This window comes from Halichondria panicea, chromosome 13, assembly GCF_963675165.1.
Source record: "Halichondria panicea chromosome 13, odHalPani1.1, whole genome shotgun sequence".
In the NCBI taxonomy this organism is placed as follows: domain Eukaryota; kingdom Metazoa; phylum Porifera; class Demospongiae; order Suberitida; family Halichondriidae; genus Halichondria; species Halichondria panicea.
In genome coordinates, this window is record NC_087389.1 from 393951 (window position 1) to 411628 (window position 17678).

The 17678-nt window shown below is 42.7% G+C and overlaps 4 protein-coding genes across 7 annotated transcripts; 2 read left to right on the plus strand and 2 right to left on the minus strand.

The window, feature by feature from the left end:
• The first annotated feature begins 24 nt into the window (after nucleotides 1-24).
• Nucleotides 25-1573, plus strand: LOC135346782 (ankyrin repeat domain-containing protein 16-like). Its single transcript, XM_064544518.1, has 5 exons — nucleotides 25-430; nucleotides 510-779; nucleotides 946-1213; nucleotides 1264-1342; nucleotides 1398-1573. Exons 1-5 carry the CDS (start codon nucleotides 69-71, stop codon nucleotides 1472-1474), a joined length of 1056 nt encoding a protein of 351 aa, XP_064400588.1. The 5' UTR covers nucleotides 25-68; the 3' UTR covers nucleotides 1475-1573.
• On the minus strand, nucleotides 1537-5663 carry LOC135346777 (TBC1 domain family member 22A-like). Its single transcript, XM_064544514.1, has 12 exons — nucleotides 5477-5663; nucleotides 5351-5413; nucleotides 4864-5063; nucleotides 4148-4258; nucleotides 3878-3985; nucleotides 3754-3824; nucleotides 3429-3557; nucleotides 3065-3245; nucleotides 2629-2817; nucleotides 2184-2311; nucleotides 1885-1980; nucleotides 1537-1777 (listed from the first exon to the last, which is right to left on the minus strand). The coding sequence occupies exons 1-12, from the start codon at nucleotides 5548-5550 to the stop codon at nucleotides 1637-1639; spliced, it is 1491 nt and encodes a 496-aa protein (XP_064400584.1). The 5' UTR covers nucleotides 5551-5663; the 3' UTR covers nucleotides 1537-1636.
• LOC135346775 (glucose-6-phosphate 1-dehydrogenase X-like) lies at nucleotides 5645-17663 on the plus strand. Of its 4 annotated transcripts, none has more exons than XM_064544509.1 (33): nucleotides 5645-5807; nucleotides 5862-6054; nucleotides 6212-6377; nucleotides 8110-8346; nucleotides 8394-8449; nucleotides 8501-8686; nucleotides 9078-9119; nucleotides 9181-9296; nucleotides 9418-9524; nucleotides 10224-10348; nucleotides 10650-10724; nucleotides 10772-10832; nucleotides 10942-11006; nucleotides 11060-11095; nucleotides 11165-11212; nucleotides 11373-11465; nucleotides 11619-11675; nucleotides 11726-11779; nucleotides 11832-11851; nucleotides 12145-12190; nucleotides 12299-12362; nucleotides 12581-12658; nucleotides 12718-12832; nucleotides 13105-13187; nucleotides 13248-13319; nucleotides 13366-13425; nucleotides 13472-13582; nucleotides 13775-13850; nucleotides 13922-13989; nucleotides 14047-14099; nucleotides 14157-14791; nucleotides 14942-14979; nucleotides 15031-15139. In XM_064544509.1, the coding sequence occupies exons 3-31, from the start codon at nucleotides 6230-6232 to the stop codon at nucleotides 14214-14216; spliced, it is 2412 nt and encodes an 803-aa protein (XP_064400579.1). In that variant the 5' UTR covers nucleotides 5645-5807; nucleotides 5862-6054; nucleotides 6212-6229; the 3' UTR covers nucleotides 14217-14791; nucleotides 14942-14979; nucleotides 15031-15139. The 4 variants fall into 4 exon arrangements, with proteins under 4 accessions (XP_064400579.1, XP_064400580.1, XP_064400581.1 ...); XM_064544510.1 differs by having other exon boundaries at nucleotides 5862-6033; XM_064544511.1 differs by lacking the exons at nucleotides 13775-13850; nucleotides 13922-13989; nucleotides 14047-14099; ... (1 more) ...; nucleotides 14942-14979; nucleotides 15031-15139 and adding an exon at nucleotides 13656-13697.
• LOC135346778 (uncharacterized) lies at nucleotides 6471-7974 on the minus strand. The gene is made up of 2 exons (XM_064544515.1): nucleotides 7585-7974; nucleotides 6471-7404 (listed from the first exon to the last, which is right to left on the minus strand). Exons 1-2 carry the CDS (start codon nucleotides 7934-7936, stop codon nucleotides 6578-6580), a joined length of 1179 nt encoding a protein of 392 aa, XP_064400585.1. The 5' UTR covers nucleotides 7937-7974; the 3' UTR covers nucleotides 6471-6577.
• Nucleotides 17664-17678: the final 15 nt, after the last annotated feature.

Genomic DNA, 17678 nt, shown 5'->3' on the forward strand with positions numbered 1-17678 from the left:
GAACAATCGTCATAGGAAAAAACTGTTGAAAAGCTACCATTGTGCACTAATTAGAATTTCACAGTTTAATGGCTGAAACAGGCACTCTGTCTCTTGAAGCAATCAACAGCTTTTTGAAAGATATTCAGCATGGAGATCTACCAGATATGGATAAGCTTGTGTACAAGTGTGGTCTGAAATCATCTCAGAACTTTAAAGATGTGCTGATGTGCTCGAATCGACATGGTGATACTCCGTTGTTACTGGCAGCTCGTCATGGTCATACAGAGATGTTGAGAACTATTCATGAGGAGTATGACGTTTCTCTAGATCACTGTAATAAAGATGGGAAGAGAGCGCTACACGAAGCAGCCCAGAATGGCCAAACTGAATGTGTACGATATCTCATAGAAGCTGGTTCCACTCTAGACTGTCTGAAGAAAGCAGACTGGTGGGCATATGTTCACATACTAAAGCCTTTCCTTAATTCCACATCATGATAATATAGCCTTGACTCTAACTAACCACAGGACTCCTCTGATGCTGGCTTGTACCAAAGACAGCCTGGACATTGTGCAGACGCTAGTGAGCTATGGAGCATCTCTGTTACTAAGAAACAAGGACGGCTGGAACCCATTTCACATAGCCTGTCGGGAGGGCCATATTGCCGTGGTGAGCTTACTGCTGAGCAGCCATCCTGGGTCAGAGCATTGGGACACTGTTAGTAATAATGGGAGGACTCCTCTCCACACAGCTTCACTACACGGGAGGGTAGATATCATGAAGTTATTGAGAGAAAGGTGAGCAGTTTGTGACGTCCTTTAAATGATACTTTCTAGATCTTAATTGTGCCGTATTTGAAGCAATACAATGTACATGCTCTATCTATCTGTGCGCTCTTGTACCAACCGCATGTATGTATGTATATACATATATGTATTGACAGATTGAGTTATTTTGCTGCAGATGTAGCTATGACGCCAATAGACAGGACAGCTGTGGAATCACTCCACTACTGGACTCTGCCAGAGGCAATAACTCAGATGCTACAAGCTTCTTACTGGAGTGTTGTGGTGCTCGGATAGACATGGTAGACAGCCTGGGGAGGCAAGCCATCCATCACGCTGCTCAAGCTGGGGCTATCAACTCTTTGCAATGTCTCATAGACCATGGTGCTGATGTGAACAAGACTGCTAGCATTAATGCTATAACACCTTTGCACTATGCATCCAAGGTAAGAATTGATAGTCAACAATTGTAATAATGATGGTTTCCCTTGTGCAGGAAGGTCAGTCAGAGGCAGTGTCTCTGTTGCTACAGTGTGGGGCTGACCCTTCCCTCCGAGACAAGAGAGGAAGAACAGGTGATCGGGTCATGTGCTCATGTTAGGGAATTATGGTTGATGTTTCATTCTACAGCACTGGATTTGGCAAGAAATGCAAGAGAAGGCACACAAACTGTTGCATTACTAGAAACTGAACTAGTACAGAATTAAGAAAGCGTTTTGGGAAAAGGTCGTCGTTACGACTAACTCTGTTTACACAAACTCTCTTGGTATGTGGTTCAACAAATAAAAATTTTTTTTCAACAATAATTATATCAACAGTACAAACAACGTGGGTGAAATAAACACACTAATATCCTGTGCTATAAAAGACTATGAAGTTCTAAGTACTGTGAGATGGCCAGGGGCATCAGCAAACATGAACTTTAGTTTGTAAGCCTCAGCTAGTAAGAGTTCTATTTCACTGTCTCTCCATTTTGTAGTGGGTAGGTTCTGTAAAAATACCATTATATCCTGCAAAGGAGATAAAAGGACAAATCATTAGATAGCAAGTTTAACTAAAGAGCAAAGATTAACAGTTTGCAAAAGATCACCAAACTACTATAATTAAGGATGTGTACCTGAAATTCTTTCTGTGCTTTTATTTTCGTTGAGAAGTGAGCCAACAGAGCAGCACACACGTACACATGGAAGTTGGCAAACCCATCTCTCTCAGACTGAAAGTGAAAACAATAATTATTGTCCTAAACACATTACGTTGAGTAGCACACTCAGTTAAGTATAATTATTGTGAATGAATGTTATTATAAAGCTATAGGGATTGCCATGACGTAATGTGTGTGTGTGTGTGTGTGTGTGTGTGTGGGTGGGTGTGTGTGTGTGTGGGTGGGTGTGGGTGTGTGTGGGTGTGTGACTGTACTAGATAAGAGTCCCATAGTCGGATGACACATCGTAGGGGGAATTCCCTCAAGAGGAGGTTGTTCATCCATCGAAACGCAAACTGGATGTATTCGACTGAGTTCCGAGTGAGGTGAACAGACAGTGACTCTGAGGGAGAACAATATCAGAGTAGCTATGGTCAACCGAACAGTAACGACTGTATTGAAACACTGCTAAGGGTGCCTTGAGTAAGCATTCCTTGATGCGCTGTAGCTGCACCACAACAACATATAAGGCAACTGATTTATAGCCAATTACTCAAACGTTTGTCAGGAACAACAATTACCAAGTTTGAGCATCTGTTTTGACAGCCCTTAAAATTAATGGTTTTAGTGGTAAACAACAATCACAACAATAGCACGTCATACGTCAGCCACACAACAGTGACAAGCTCACACTGTTATATAAGCACAGTGTGTACTCACCATCCAGTCTCTTCATGAGGTCCTTGAGTGCCAGAAGCTTGGTCTGAATGCCCGGCTGAGCAAGGGTGTAGTTGTCTTGTATGCCCTCGAGCATCTTCTGCATACACCAGAAGCTGTCTGCCTCAATGCACTTGAGTGTGCCCTCGGGCAGCTTGGTGAGGTCATACGTCTCAGGATTCTTATCACCAGCTGTTTAAAGGGGGACAAAGAAACCTGCTCATATCAACCACACAGACAATGGTCTCAATATAGGGCTTATTATTCCTAGACTAGACAGAGGCAATAGTACACTAGACACAGGCGTCAAATTGATGCAATTACAGCGGCAGAAATTTTTTTTTTGTAAGACTAAGTACAGAATGGTGCCGGCTATAATGATGGGCGAATATTCAATTAGAGTGGTGTTGTAATTACATCAGTTAACTACGCTACTCACAGATGTAGTAAGAGAGGAAGACAACAAAGAAAGGAGTGATGAGGTCGTTGATGCCCTGGACATAGCCGCTAGCAGGATGTCTCATGGACCAGATGAATAGCACTCTCTGGAAACACTCCTGAACTATCTTCTGTTGGAAGAGGGGGATCTCAGGGTTCATCCGAGGCACGTCTATTGATATCTGCACACACAGGGGAGAGAAACATACCACATTCAAGTTCAAGATTGTATTGACAATGTCACATTAGATGGGACAGAAAGGGGGAGAGACATCAGAGTAAAGCCATCCCTATAATACTCTAGCACAATAATACAATAGGTCTGCATACTTGTGCTCTAGGACTATGGAGACTCATGCACTCACCTGTCTGAAGGTGTCAATGTGTTGGGGGTCCGATCTGTTGCCATAGTACTGGTCGATGAAGTTGTAGTATTCTTGTCTCTTCCTCTGCAGTGTCTCCTCACGCCTATCAATGTTGGCCGGTACATAACCCTAGACACAAGAAAACACGTGCAAGCTAACAAACAAGACTTTGTTAAGCAGATACTACAATAGACGAATGTCATGTTATAAACACGCTGCTATTCTAAGAGGTCAGAGGGTTGAGCTATTCAGCCTGTCAATGCACTAGAACACAAAGGCACAAAGTAGCAGAGCTACAGTTGCTCATGCCAACACAGTGACTCACACAAAGCAGCTGCCAGGTAGTAGCACGTACTGGAGATGGAATACCTGACCAGCTGAGCTTACGTAACTCATCTGCAGACAATGCACTAATGCACACATTGTACACTGATTAGGACACAGTTTACCTAAGTCTGTATTTGGTCCTGCTAAAAGCTTTCCAAATTTTTGTAGCCTCATAGTTTCTCTGTCAGGAGGGTCAAAGAAGTCAGTGGGACTGTCTGATCTCTCCCTACCTGCAGGGAATGAATCAGTGGTATTATGTGAGCATCATGTGAGCATGAATGCAGGGACAAAGGTTAGACACAGGTATTCACAAATATTATAGTATGCACATAAATGCCGAATATAAGCAATGGATTTGTTCCATTACAGACAGTTGAATAGCAATGACTCACTTCCCGGCTGATCTGCGAAGGCCTTCCGCGGTTTATCCGACTGTGAGCGTGGTCTGGAACGAGGGGAGCCTCTGTTCTTCACCACGTCCACAAAGAATGCCTTTAGTTCAGCTAATTGCACATAAACGAAGAAATTATTCGGTCACACGCTATCAACAAGGACAGTGACACATGATCTAGCGCCACAGCTTATGAATTTTCTATTATCTCTACACTCTACAATTAATTGTAACACCTGCTGTAACTCTATCAGGTACAGGGGGCAATGATGATCTCACTAGAGGATAAAATCACTGGTATTTCGCTGAACCCTTGGTGTGAGGGTGTCTAGGGAGGATTCACCTTTCTAATTGAACAATGCACTCAACCATACCTGCCTGATTTCCCATAGTGCAAGCAAACACAAGATTAAAAATCCATTCTCAACACCTAATCAAAGATAGCATATCATATTCTCAGAGACAAATCCCTCGCCAAAACTCAGCTGTAATTATTTTACCTATGCCCAAACAAACCATCCCTCTCAGCAACTAGCTACTGTATAGCGGGTATATTTTGAGGGTACAAACTCTCACAGAATGACGGTGAGAAAGGTTTTCACGGATTTAATTTTCATATGCATGCGATATTAAATTTGCGGTATATGCTTAATCAGCGAAAACCGCAAACATTTATACCCTCAAAATATACCCGCTATACGGTACCTCTGTGCTCACCTGATTTGCCCTTTCCCTTGGAGTCAGCCCGTGGTCTACCCCGGGCCCTTCTCTTGTCAACCTCCAGGGACGCCATTTCTGTTGATAGGTCCGAGAAAGCTTCTTCTTTATCGTCCCAAATATCGTCGGTCTCTTTAGAATATTCTTCAAATGTTTTGCTCCTTGGTCTGGCCACTCCTCCAGGGGCACCCGCCATCGCACTGGGATAGGATAATAACAAGATGGTGAATAACTAGTATAGTACTGGAATGGACTTCTGAGATCATGCATGGAATCAAGATACTGGAATGGACTTCTGAGATCATGCATGGAATCAAACAAACTACACACTATGTAAAATGTAGTTTGTAAAGGTAATATAATAGTTTAGGATATACGATACACTAAACAACTTATAATCAAGGGAGAATAGGGTGTGGCTATATGATTCTACCAGTCCGTCTCTACCCACCCACACACTAGTCAGGTCATGTGATAACTCACCCACCTTGGTGTTTGGGTCATTGTGTGCAGTTCAGTATCCAAACTGTGTGTGTGTACTTGTTGAGGTCTGTGTGGATAGGGGGCTTTATATAGAACCAGTGTTCACCAATATAAAAGCTAAGGCACTCACCTTCCTGGTAACTTTGTGTTGCTTCTCTCTCCTTTCTTCCAGAATGATTGTCTGGGGGAATCACTGCTTGCCATAGCACGAACAGTACATGGTTGTCCACCTTCTCAGCTAGCTAACAATCATCAAAACCATACACGTACACAGAGCCTAGCCACACTTACCAGCTCAGCATAATAATAATAATTACAGTGTTGTCATCATTCTGAAAAATAGGGGGAGGGGCTCAAACCTGCAAACGCCGTTGTATTAGAATCAAGTTGCGTCTATTAACTGAAGCCAAGTGGAGCAGTCCTACTCTTCTCTTCTCCTTCCATAGTTACCAGGTTACATGGTGAGTAGCTGTGACTAAGCATGTACTCTTATGTATCAGGACTTTATTGTACAGGATTAGGTATTGCAACCCTTCACCACCTGTCCCCGGTTAGACTGGAAACCACGCACGAACAATTGTCTTGACCATCCAGAGATTGTCTGGACCATCTATCCTCCTTTGATCAAGACAACTGTCCTTATTCCATGCTGCATGCACATGCATGGTTTGCTGGAGGTCGTGACAAGTAACCAGAAACTTCCTAACAGTAATTGACAGATAATTGCTCTATCATCAACAAATTGCATGCTAGCGTGTGGGTGTACTTTGTTCACCATGATAGCCACAAGAAAACTATGCCCAATTTACCACAAACCACTTGATACCCTTTATAGTACCCCTGAGCTGTTTCCCCCTCTCTGCAGTTCTCCCAGAAGGACGTCATGGACTTGTCCCTCTCTCCCACGGTCACACTGACACCTGCCCTAGACCCACCTCATCCCTCCCTCACACCTACACTACACAACAGTCACAGCTACCTACAAGTATTGGCAAGTCTGGACAGACATCGCCCACCCTCTGTTCACCAAGGTACTATACTATGCTGGTACCCATGCACTACATCTCTTAGGCCTAGTTGCTACAATATAGAGGCTGAGATCGAATATTGAAATCAGCCACCACTTTTTGATTAAAATTCTAGGGAATAATTATTGCACATTTCAACCTGATGTGGTTACTGTCGCACAAACAAACAACTGAGGTAATAATTATGAGATGTGATATAATGGTTATAGTACTACATCTTCATCAATGAACAGTGTGAATATTGGAAGGAACCGATCTTCCATTGATGAAGTGGGGGTTGGTGTAGTAGAGTCTAGAGTGGTCTCTTCAACACCACCCATAGTAGGTACAGTTTCTGTAGTAGTAGCAGTTTCGGTACTTGGTACATTTTCTGCAGTGGTAACAGTTTCAGTAGTTACGATATTTTCTGCAGTGGATACAGTCTGTGTAGTGGCAGCATTTTCTGCAGTGGAAACAGTTTCAGTAGTTTCTGTACTTGGTATATATTCGACAGTGGTAACAGTTTCAGTAGTTACGATATTTTCTGCAGTGGAAACAGTCTGTGTAGTGGCAGTATTTTCTGTAGTGTCAGTAGTGGAAACAGTTTCTGTAGTGCTTGGAGCCTTTGTTGACGTTGATACTTGATCCACTTGTTCCTGTTCAAAATCACTAAAATAATCTTCTTCGTTTTTATCCATATAGAATACTTTCTTTATTTCAGAACATGCTTGGTAGCCGGCGTCTACGTGCAATGCTACAAATATGGTGATGCTGTTTATGCCTTGTTTCAAAGTCACTGCAGTAGCTGTTTCATGTTGTCTCAATACTAGCCACCCGTTATTGCAGGTGCCTGGTTTAACCACTGTACTCATTATTAAGTAAGGGTTTGTGCCGTTTTTTTGTAAGAAGAAGAGGTAGTGATTGAAGTTTGGGTTTAGTCGATCGGCTCGTAGGTACAATGCAATGTCCAAACCTGTAACAGTCCCTGTATTTCCTACAAATACTTGAAAATCCATTTCACAGACTGCAGTGTTGTCAGAGTTTACCCTAACTGCAGAATAGATATTTATTGATTAAACCACTGTCTAGCGCAAGCACTTCAAAGATTGTCTAATTTTCTTAATTGAATTGAGCAGGTGGCAGTGACAATAATAAATTAAAATGTATACAGTAGCTATACTGTGTATAATTATGCTAGTCTTTAACACCAATAGATAGATGGTTGACTTACATGCATCCAAGCTGGAAACTTTTGCAGGCTGGTCTGTACAATGCTGCCAAGATATTTTACCACAATTGAACTTTTGTTGACAATCTTGGTATCTCCAAAATTCTCGACGATCTATCACAGTTTGGGCATAATTATGATCAGGAAGAACAGCTCCTCGCTCTGATCGACTTCTGTGCTCCTGTGGAGGAGAGTCCTCCATCTCGCTTAGCTGTTGCAACAGTCTCTCTGTGTCAGCTGTTGCTGGCAATGTTGCTGGCAATGCTGCTGGTAATGCTGCTGCCTGGATGCAAGCAGCTAGAATGCATTGCACTAGGAGCAGAGTGTAGAGGCTGTAGGGTGCTGTCAACTGCATTTTGTTGGACTGGTCTCTTTAATTCTCTTTAGCTCCCAGGAAACTATTTTATACTCCAGGCTGCACTTGGAGGTTGTCTGTCTGGGAATTTAATTTTGTGTGCATCACTTCCAGAATAGAAGTCTCTCATATGTCATTGCAATTCTGTCAGCTGGTATTTTCTCTTCCTGTAGGCTCCTTTCCGAGAAGGAACGTCAAATCATCGCACACTCCCCAGAGAGATGGTCTAAGCTTAGTTTATTCACAGAGTTCAGTGCCAAGCAGCCAGGCTCTTCCTAAGCCAATTATTGTAACCACCCGAGAGAAACCAGGCATCTTCTTCAAACCTAAGACAATTCAGGTCGATGGCATTAAGAAACCCACCGCATCAGTCAAATTCCCTACACCATTCAACCACAAAACCAAACAAGGTGTACTATAATTCATGTTGTCATTCTGTCATGCAAATCTTGTTCAGGATCAAGCACTGTGCAGACAAAACTAATAGCCCAAGCAAGCACTAATAAAATGACAGTAAGTGTGATAGTGATGACTGGTAGCTACGATGTTGCTCTATTGCTGCAGGTCTCCAAACCACCGAGACCCCCCCAACTATCTACCAGCTCTAGCCAGACACAGTCCCCTCTCCAAGACGTTAGACGTATGAGCTCAGAGGAGCGCTCTCAACTGGAGGCCAGTCTCTCTGGAGTGGAGGAAGTGGCAGCCTGTCTTGTGTTCACCGATGGGTCTTCACAACTCAGACCGACTGTGGTTAGTTATAAAAACCTTCCCGTGCCCACCAGTTAATTAAATGGAAAATTGAACATGTAGAAGAAGCCTTTGTTTTAACCATTGTCTGGTTGGGGAGCCTTTTTTTATATGACATGGACCAAAGGCATGCTCATCAGTGAGTGCATGGTGTGATACCTGATGGCTTGTGGTTGGATAATGTACTAGTGCTACCCCCAAGGAAGATGAGCCCTAAGGTGCAGACTAATATTTTGATTGTGGTTCTGCCCACAACAATTGTTGGATGCTTATGTCCTGGGATGTGGTTGAGGCTCAAAGTGGATCCTAAAAATTTCCCATAGGAAGTAGCTAATGAGTAGGTGAATCAATTCAGTGGATGTGTTAGTCTCAACAGAATCTTTATTTTTTTTAGGTCAAAGGCAAAGTTGCTTGTCCAGGAGTTCCTACTGTGCAGGTATCTTGTCTCCAATTGGCTGCGTACATGTACGTGTGTTCAAACTTCCCTCCACACACAGGGACTTTGTTTATCATATGCTGCTGCTGCAACGGGTCACGCCAACGAAGCCCCTCGTCTCAGTTACCTGTTTATACCACTGACCATGGCTAATGAATCACTATTCTCCTGGTGCAGGTGGGTGCTGTGCAGTACTAAGGTTTCTGTGTGCATTAGTATAACAATAGAACTGGCTGTGTACCCATAGTTAGTCCATCGCAGGATATGTTTTGATTAAGTTTCTTTGATTCGCATGTAGGGGCCAATTACGTCGACTGCTACAGCATTCTCGTGTGATTGTGTACGGAGGTCAAAGAATGGTGGCCACTGTCATTTCCTGTTTAGATATCCTCGAGCACTCAAATGGTGAGAAGTTAATCCGTTTATGGTCACTGTGTGTTTTTGTGTACATGTATTTCAATTGCCTTGTTAGACCAAACCTACGTCATTTCTAATTTAGAGTGGAGCATGTCTATTGATGTGGTCGAACTGTTTGCTTGTATTCCCTAATTATAGACGAGTGACAAAGTTTGTGTTCATAGCTGACATACATAAATGGTTTTTATTTGTTCGAAGTACCTGTGTAACGGAAATGTGGGTGGTCGTAATTGCCCCCTATTGAGTCCTGGCTCTTGATATATTTTTCGTATGGCGAGACAGAGCTCTATTTCTCATAATAGTCTTATGTTTTATTATGTAATACGTTTGATTGTGTAAGACGAACATAAATGGTGTTTATTTGTTCGAAGTACCCGTGTAATGGGATGTGGGTGGTCGTAATTGCCTCCTAATGAGTCCTGGCTCTTGATGTATTTTTCGTGTGGCGAGACAGAGCTCTATTTCTCATAATAGTCTTACGTTTTATTATGTAATACGTTTGATTGCGTAAGACGAGCTAACAATGAAACCTGTCAGCAGTGCTTTGTCCGGATATGCATGTGTACGAATAGAGCCGCAGTATTGTATATTTTAGCTTCTCCTTTTCGATTTTGAATGGATATGGTATGATTATTTAGTGTTTAATAATGTTCTCTCTCTCTCCCCAAAACTTTCTCTTATCTCTAGAGTGGTTACATTGGAAGGTGCTGGACCTACTTGTAGCCGAGTGGCTCCTAGATCCGGATCATCCCCCCGAAAGTTTTGCTCAAGTAATGGAGCGTTGTAAGCTAAGGAAGCCACCAACAACCTCTGTAGGTTATCCCCACGTACGCACATGTACCTTGTTTGGCAATAGCCTTCATTGCAACCTGGAGAGAGAGTCTAGTAATTGAGAATTGTGCCCACATCGTTGAAACTATAATTGCATTTGCGTAATAGTGGCAGTTCTGAAATCAAAGATACACGTAATAATATTGTATTTCTACCCTGATGCCTAAATTGGCTTTTGTATGCATTGGTACATTAATTAAAATCAAGTTTTTCCTGTCTTTAAATTCACCTTTAATTAGTGTAGATTGATTTGTATCACGATTGCTATTTTAATTGCGTCAGGAATCTACAACAGACCTATGCGGCGACGTGTCTCTGTTGGGACCTGCTATGGTGTGTGTGTATCAGAGGCTTCGGGTAAGCTGAGAGTATCTGTCATGGATTCTTACTCAATTAACTTGCAGGAGGAAAACCTGTGGTTGCTTTTTGAAAGGATTGAAATCAAGGCCATACCAATTTTAGCAGGTATTAAAGTGGAATGTTAGTTTCCAAAACAATTATGTAACAGCCGGTAATTGGTAATTAGTGTGACGACTGACTGACTGACTAATGCATGCGTATGTGCGTGTGGTAGGTATGGAGGTTGCAGGAATTCAAGTTAGCGCCAACAAGCTGCTTGGGTACGCAGAACTCCTCAAGGTAGACTATCATGTTGGACCTGTTTGTGTAATTATCATTCTTCGTGTTCATAGATTAAAATTTCGAGGGTCGAGGAAGTAGCCTACAAGGTGGGTGTACTTTGCATAATTGAGAATTAGTTTGTGCACAATGTGTCAGAGGTGCTTACTCTCTTACAGGCTGCAGGTCATAAGTTCTCCATCAATAGTACAGCACAACTACGTGAGGTCTGCATGCAATACATAATTTTCTCTGATAAATTTGGAGCGTGAATAGAATACTGTGTTATGTCGGTATTGTGGTCTCAAGTATTGTTATATTGTATTGTATAAGTATTGTTTGTGTACGTGTTTTGGTGTATTTGTGTTGAAGTATGCCTCGCTGCAGGTTCTCTTTGAGGAGCTCCACCTTGACAGTCTGTACGGTAGGACGTTATCAAAGACCCAAGTCAATAAAGTCAAGTCCACTTCAGAATCAGTGGTATGTGGTAACTGGTATATTGAGAAATCTAATACTCTCTTCTGTGTGCTCCTACTAACCACAGTTGTGGCCTAGGGCGTATACAGTGGTTGCAAGTGGGGAAACAATGTCTGCATATGCATATTGATGTCTGAAAAATTCCTTCTTTCACAGCTAAATCAACTGAAAGAATTACACCCCTTGCCTGGGCTTGTCTTGGAGTATAGACAGGTAGGAAACAGAGTAATTAGGACTGCTTTTGATGTTGTTTAATCTCACAGCTTTGCAAGATCAATGCCACATATATAGCAGGGGTTCTTCCTTACATATCCAGAGTAAGTATAAGTCTAGTCATGGTTACTCTTTAGCCACAACTCTTTCCTCCAGGACACTCTCAAGGCATCCTGGTGAGTTATTGTGGTGACCAGTTACACACAGGTCCCATCTTCATCAAATTGCGGTATTTCCTTTCCTGGGTATTCTTTTAGCATTACTAAGTTAGTATGTTCCTCAGCATTTTCCTGTACTACTCGCACTTTCTTGTATATTATTGTGTACATTTTGTCCTTCCCTTACTCCCTCCACACACACACACACACACACACACACACACACACACACACACACACACACACACACACACACACACACACACACACACACACACACACACACACACACACACACACACACACACCAGGCAGCACACTGGGACTGCTACTGGGAGACTGGTCTCATGCAATCCAGTGAGTTACAATTGAATTAGGAACTTAATTTGTCTGACCAAACTATATCTGTGAGCATCTGGGGTCACTGGTTTTACGTCTGGCGTCATGTCTACTCCTGATGCACAGAATATCCAGGCCTTCCCCAAACAGTCCATCAACTTAGGAGTAGTCAAGAAGAGCTTTATTGTGGGTATGTGTGCTGTAAAGTACTTACCATGCAGTGTATATATACAGAGAGAGGAGGTCCGACATGCGTGCACGAATCACTACAAGTGCTAGTGTATTTGGCTTGGACGTTATCACGTGACCATCAATGCATTAGCTGAACTTGTAGTGATTCATGCCCGGATGTCGGACCCTCCTCCTGGTGTGTATAGATAGTGTGCATGTGTTATTGCCCTCATTCAGGTAAAGAACCCGAGGAGGTGACCATTGACATTCGAGAGACAGTCGAGAGCCGGCCTGGGTTCACTTTCATTGCTGCTGGTATAATTGACTCTACACAATTAAAGAGGAGCACCTCTCACAGTATTGTCTATACACAGATTTCAAAAGCATTGAGCTACGTCTTGTGGCCCACTTCTCTAAAGATGACCTGCTCCTCTCAATACTCAACTCAAATGCAACACCAGACGTGTTCGTTCACCTGGCGTCTGAATGGTACGTGTGTGTGTGTGTGTGTGTGTGTGTGTGTGTGTGTGTGTGTGTGTGTGTGTGTGTGTGTGTGTGTGTGTGTGTGTGTGTGTGTGTGTGTGTGTGTGTGTGTGTGTGTGTGTGTGTGTGTGTGTGTGTGTGTGTGTGCTACATGTATGTACATGTAAGCCCATTGGATTTCGACTGTTCATCCACAGATACTAGATTCAGCAGCACACCCTGTGGTGGTATCTCCCTTCCTTCTCCACTCTCCCCCGTGACCCTTTCTTCCCGTACAGGTTAGGTGTGGCTGTAGACGCAGTGAGCCCCGTTCACAGAGAGAGGACAAAGAGGGTCGTGTACGCAGTTGTATATGGAGTGGGTACGTGGTATTGATAGTATCTACAGCCTGTAGCAGATTCGTCTCAATTATTTGTTGCAGGAAAGGAAAGACTTGCTGAGATACTAAATGTGGAGCCTAGCTATGCAAAAGATCTTACCAGTAGCTTCTTAAGTAAAGTCCTTTGCATTAAGCTTACTGTAACTTGAGGTTTTTGCAGGCAAATTTCCCGGAGTGAGAAATTTCATTCACAAAACTATTGAGGAGTGTAGAAGCAAAGGTATGTGATTTGACTCCTTGTGATGTGTCGACCACCTTACACACAGGTTACTTGGTGAGTATATGTGGGCGTCGCCGCTGGTTCCCTTCCATCAACTCGGACAACCATCAGTTGAGATTACACACAGAGAGACAAGCAGTCAACTTTGTGGTTCAAGGTAAGCATTGAATGGGAGTCGCTTTCAAAATAGAATATTAATTCTTGTTTCTGTTTGTGGCTGATGTTAACAGCACTAGAAGCCGTACTGAGAGCCTAAACAGTACGTCCTATAAATTTCTATTTTGCTCTTTTGGGTAATTCTCAATATAGACATAATAAAAATAAGTTTTGTATGACTTGATGTGTTTAGGCTCAGCTGCAGACATATGCAAGTGCGGTATGATAGAAGTGTCTCAACTGCTAGCCAGGAATCACTCCAACTCACAGTGAGAGTTATGAATAATAATAATAAATTATATATAACATGCAAAGCAGGATAATGAATGTAATTTTGCAGGCTTCTTGTGCAAATTCATGATGAGTTGATCTTTGAAGTCCCTGACCTTGAAATCCAAAAAATTGCAGGTATTTAATATTGAATTCTTATAGAAATTGCATTTAATAATGCTAATGTGTTCTCAGGCATGCTTAAATCAAGCCTGGAGAAGTTGGATTTGCTCGACTACAAACTAAAGGTAAATGCAAAATGCGAACTCATAATAAATTATCATCAGTTCTAACTCTTTTAATAGGTTCCGCTTGAAGTTCGGCTCACTGCTGGTAAAACATGGTCATCTCTCAAAGAGTTTTAGTGTGTCTAAAAGAGGACTTGTACAGTACTATAATTATTATATATGTCCAATGCTATTATATGATGCATGTCAATTTGTTTTATTCCATTCACTGTTCCGCTTGAAGTTCGGCTCACTGCTGGCAAAATAATTATCTCTCAAAGAATTCTAAAAGAGGTGTACAGTGTATATAATTATGCCATGAATTGATGCATGTCAATTTGTTTTATTCCATTCACTATCCTTTACCATGCAAGTGAATGCACCCATAGAGGGTCCCCTTGCTGCATGCACCGGATAGGTACTAGACACCCCTTAGCAACTAAATAGGTAGCTTGAGCTATATAGCTGTGTGCGCTGCAATCAACCCCTCTCCAACGGACAGTGTGTATATACCCTAAATGGGAGCTTCTTCGAGCAAAAGGAGTGTTAAAAAAGAAGTTCGACCAAATCTAGATCTACCTTGGATTCTGCAAACTTCCGGTAATAGCGGAAGCGATAGTGCCCCTGGAACTCCAACTAATACTACAATGGCCGACAAGTCAGACGAAGTTTTTGAGAATGCTTGCTACGTTTTTGTAGTGTTTGGAGCCTCTGTGAGTTGACTACTGATATCTTGAGCTTCTGGATATAATTATTGCATTTAGTCTACTGTTGCTGATATCACTACCATATAAACCAAGTCCATAAACACAACACTCTGTTATGGTTCAGAGTTCACATATAAACTATGCACACACACACAGGGTGATCTTGCCAAGAAGAAGATCTACCCCACTCTATGGTAAGTACAGTATTATATAATAATGTTAACTCATACGTCCATGTTCTACAGGCGACTCTACCGAGACAATCTGTTTCCCCCGGGTACCAAGATTGTGGGCTATGCTCGCTCCAGTCTCACTATAGACAACATCAAAGAGAAATCTCAGCAATACCTGAAGGTGAGTGCACGTCTCCACACTACACGAGTTGTATACCATGACACTCCAGAGTAAACCAGAGGAGGCTGCCAAGGTGGATGCTTTCTGGGCTGTCAACTCGTACGTCAAGGGCTCCTACGATAAACAGGAGGATTTTGATAATCTGAACCGAGAGATTGGAAAGATAGAGAATGGGCTTATTGCAAGGCGACTGTTTTATCTTGCCCTCCCCCCGTCAGTGTTTGCCCCCGTCACCAGCTGCATCAAGGCAGCCTGTATGAGCCCCAAGTAAGAACACTGTGTGTTGAGTGTACAGTCATTGGAGCATTGTCCACTTGTATACTAGTAAATTCGTAATATCTATGGACTGGTGTACGTGTAAAGCATTGTGCAGTGTATATAATTATTATTGTGTGGTTGTTTTATTCCCAGTGGCTGGACTCGCGTGATTGTTGAGAAGCCATTTGGCAAAGATTCAGAGAGCTCTGCTACGCTGAGTCGGCATCTTGCTGGCCTCTTCAAGGAGGAGGAAATCTATCGTATTGATCACTACCTCGGCAAAGAGATGGTCCAGAACCTACTGCTCCTCAGGTGAGTAAACGGTAACTTTTTATACAGCATAATTATGTAGTCTCAATAACTTAAAAGGATGTTCCTGTTTCCTTGTGTATTGTGAGTTAGTTTACATCGTAGCTTTATCCCAGTCAGCGTGTTACGTCCTTTCTCTTACTACAGGTTTGCAAACTCCATGTTCCAGCCTCTCTGGAACCGCAACTCCATTGCGAATGTCACCATCACTTTCAAGGAGCCATTTGGCACTCAAGGACGTGGCGGCTACTTCGATGAGTTTGGGATGATTCGTGATGTAATGCAGAACCACCTCCTTCAAGTGCTCTGTCTCGCTGCTATGGAGAAGCCCGTGTCCACCGGGTCGGAGGATATGAGGGACGAAAAGGTGAGTGGAAGAATTTAGAGGTAGATACTATATAAACTACCTGTGTCTTAAAGCCATAATTATTTTGACTGTTTGATGCGCCTTTGATAATACTATATATAATCATGATTTGCTCCTTTCAATATTCATTCAGCTACTTGTGTTACATTGTGTGTTTAGTTACATGCCCTATAGAAATATTGTTGCTGATAATGAACTGTTCCCCCAGGTGAAGGTATTGCGTAGCATCAGTCCCATTACCCGAGACAACATTATTCTGGGCCAATACGCGGGTGACCCTAATGGAGAGGGAGATGCCAAACTGAGTTACCTGGACGATGAGACAGTACCCAAAGGCTCCATCACTCCCACCTACGCCATGGCTGCCCTCTTCATTAAAAATGAACGCTGGGACGGAGTGCCCTTCATTGTCAAGTGTGGAAAAGGTAAGACACTATGCTGTGAGCTTTATACTGTATACAGTGCTCTCTGCCATTTAGAAGTATACTTTTCGCAAGCACTAAATTCCTGGGTAGACATGGTAATTTTTTACCTTCTATCATAACTAATCATTATTGCTTGTTGCCACACAGCCCTCAACGAGCGTAAGGCTGAAGTGCGTATCCAGTTTCGTGATGTGCCTGGTGACATCTTTGATGGCAAGTGTCGTCGCAATGAGTTGGTGATTCGTCTGCAACCTGACGAGGCTATGTACCTCAAGACAATGACCAAGCAACCAGGAATGTCCTTTGAACCCCTCGAGAGTGAACTGGACCTCACTTATGCAGCTCGCTATGCGGTGAGAGTGATTTACATGACATTTGCACAGTGCATGCACTTTATAGTTAGGTAAAGATCATTGATTTAATTTACCAACTGCATACTGTGTGCCAATAATGAGACTATCATCCCCCTATACCTATATACTGTGTGTGCAGGATATCCATCTCCCTGATGCCTACGAGAGATTGATTCTAGATGTGTTCAATGGGTCCCAGGCTCAGTTTGTGAGAACGTAAGCAGCTACTATATTATTGTGTATTAGAGTCAATGCCGCAAGCTACCCCTGTGGTCCGGTCTCCATCCCGAGGATTGCTGTGTATCATAAATTATACTCCTCTCTCCTTCAGTGATGAGCTGGCCGAGGCTTGGAGGATCTTCACTCCCATTCTACACCAGATTGAGGCAGACAAGATCGCACCAATCAAATACAGATATGGATCGTAAGTGTAGCAACAACCATGTTACTTAATTTATAATATGGAATAAAGATGGAGCACTTTCATACTCCATGTCTACAGTGTGTTGTCAAAGCACTCAACCAAAGTTTACCATTATTTCTGTTTTTTTTTCTCCAGACGAGGACCTAAGGAGGCTGATGAGTTTGCGGCAAAGCTGGGATTCAAGTACTCGACCACGTACCAGTGGCGACCCAGCTCCTCCTCCTGAGAACACCCCCCTCCCCCCATATAGACCCTGCTAGCCTAGCCTAGTACAGAACTCTAGTCAGTCGCTGTCAATTATGTGTCTGTTATGTAGGGTTGATTCAACCTCTTTACATTTTTATGCAAGATTATATTTGCCTACGGTTATAAAAGTTGTGGTATTGTGTGGAGGAGTGGAATT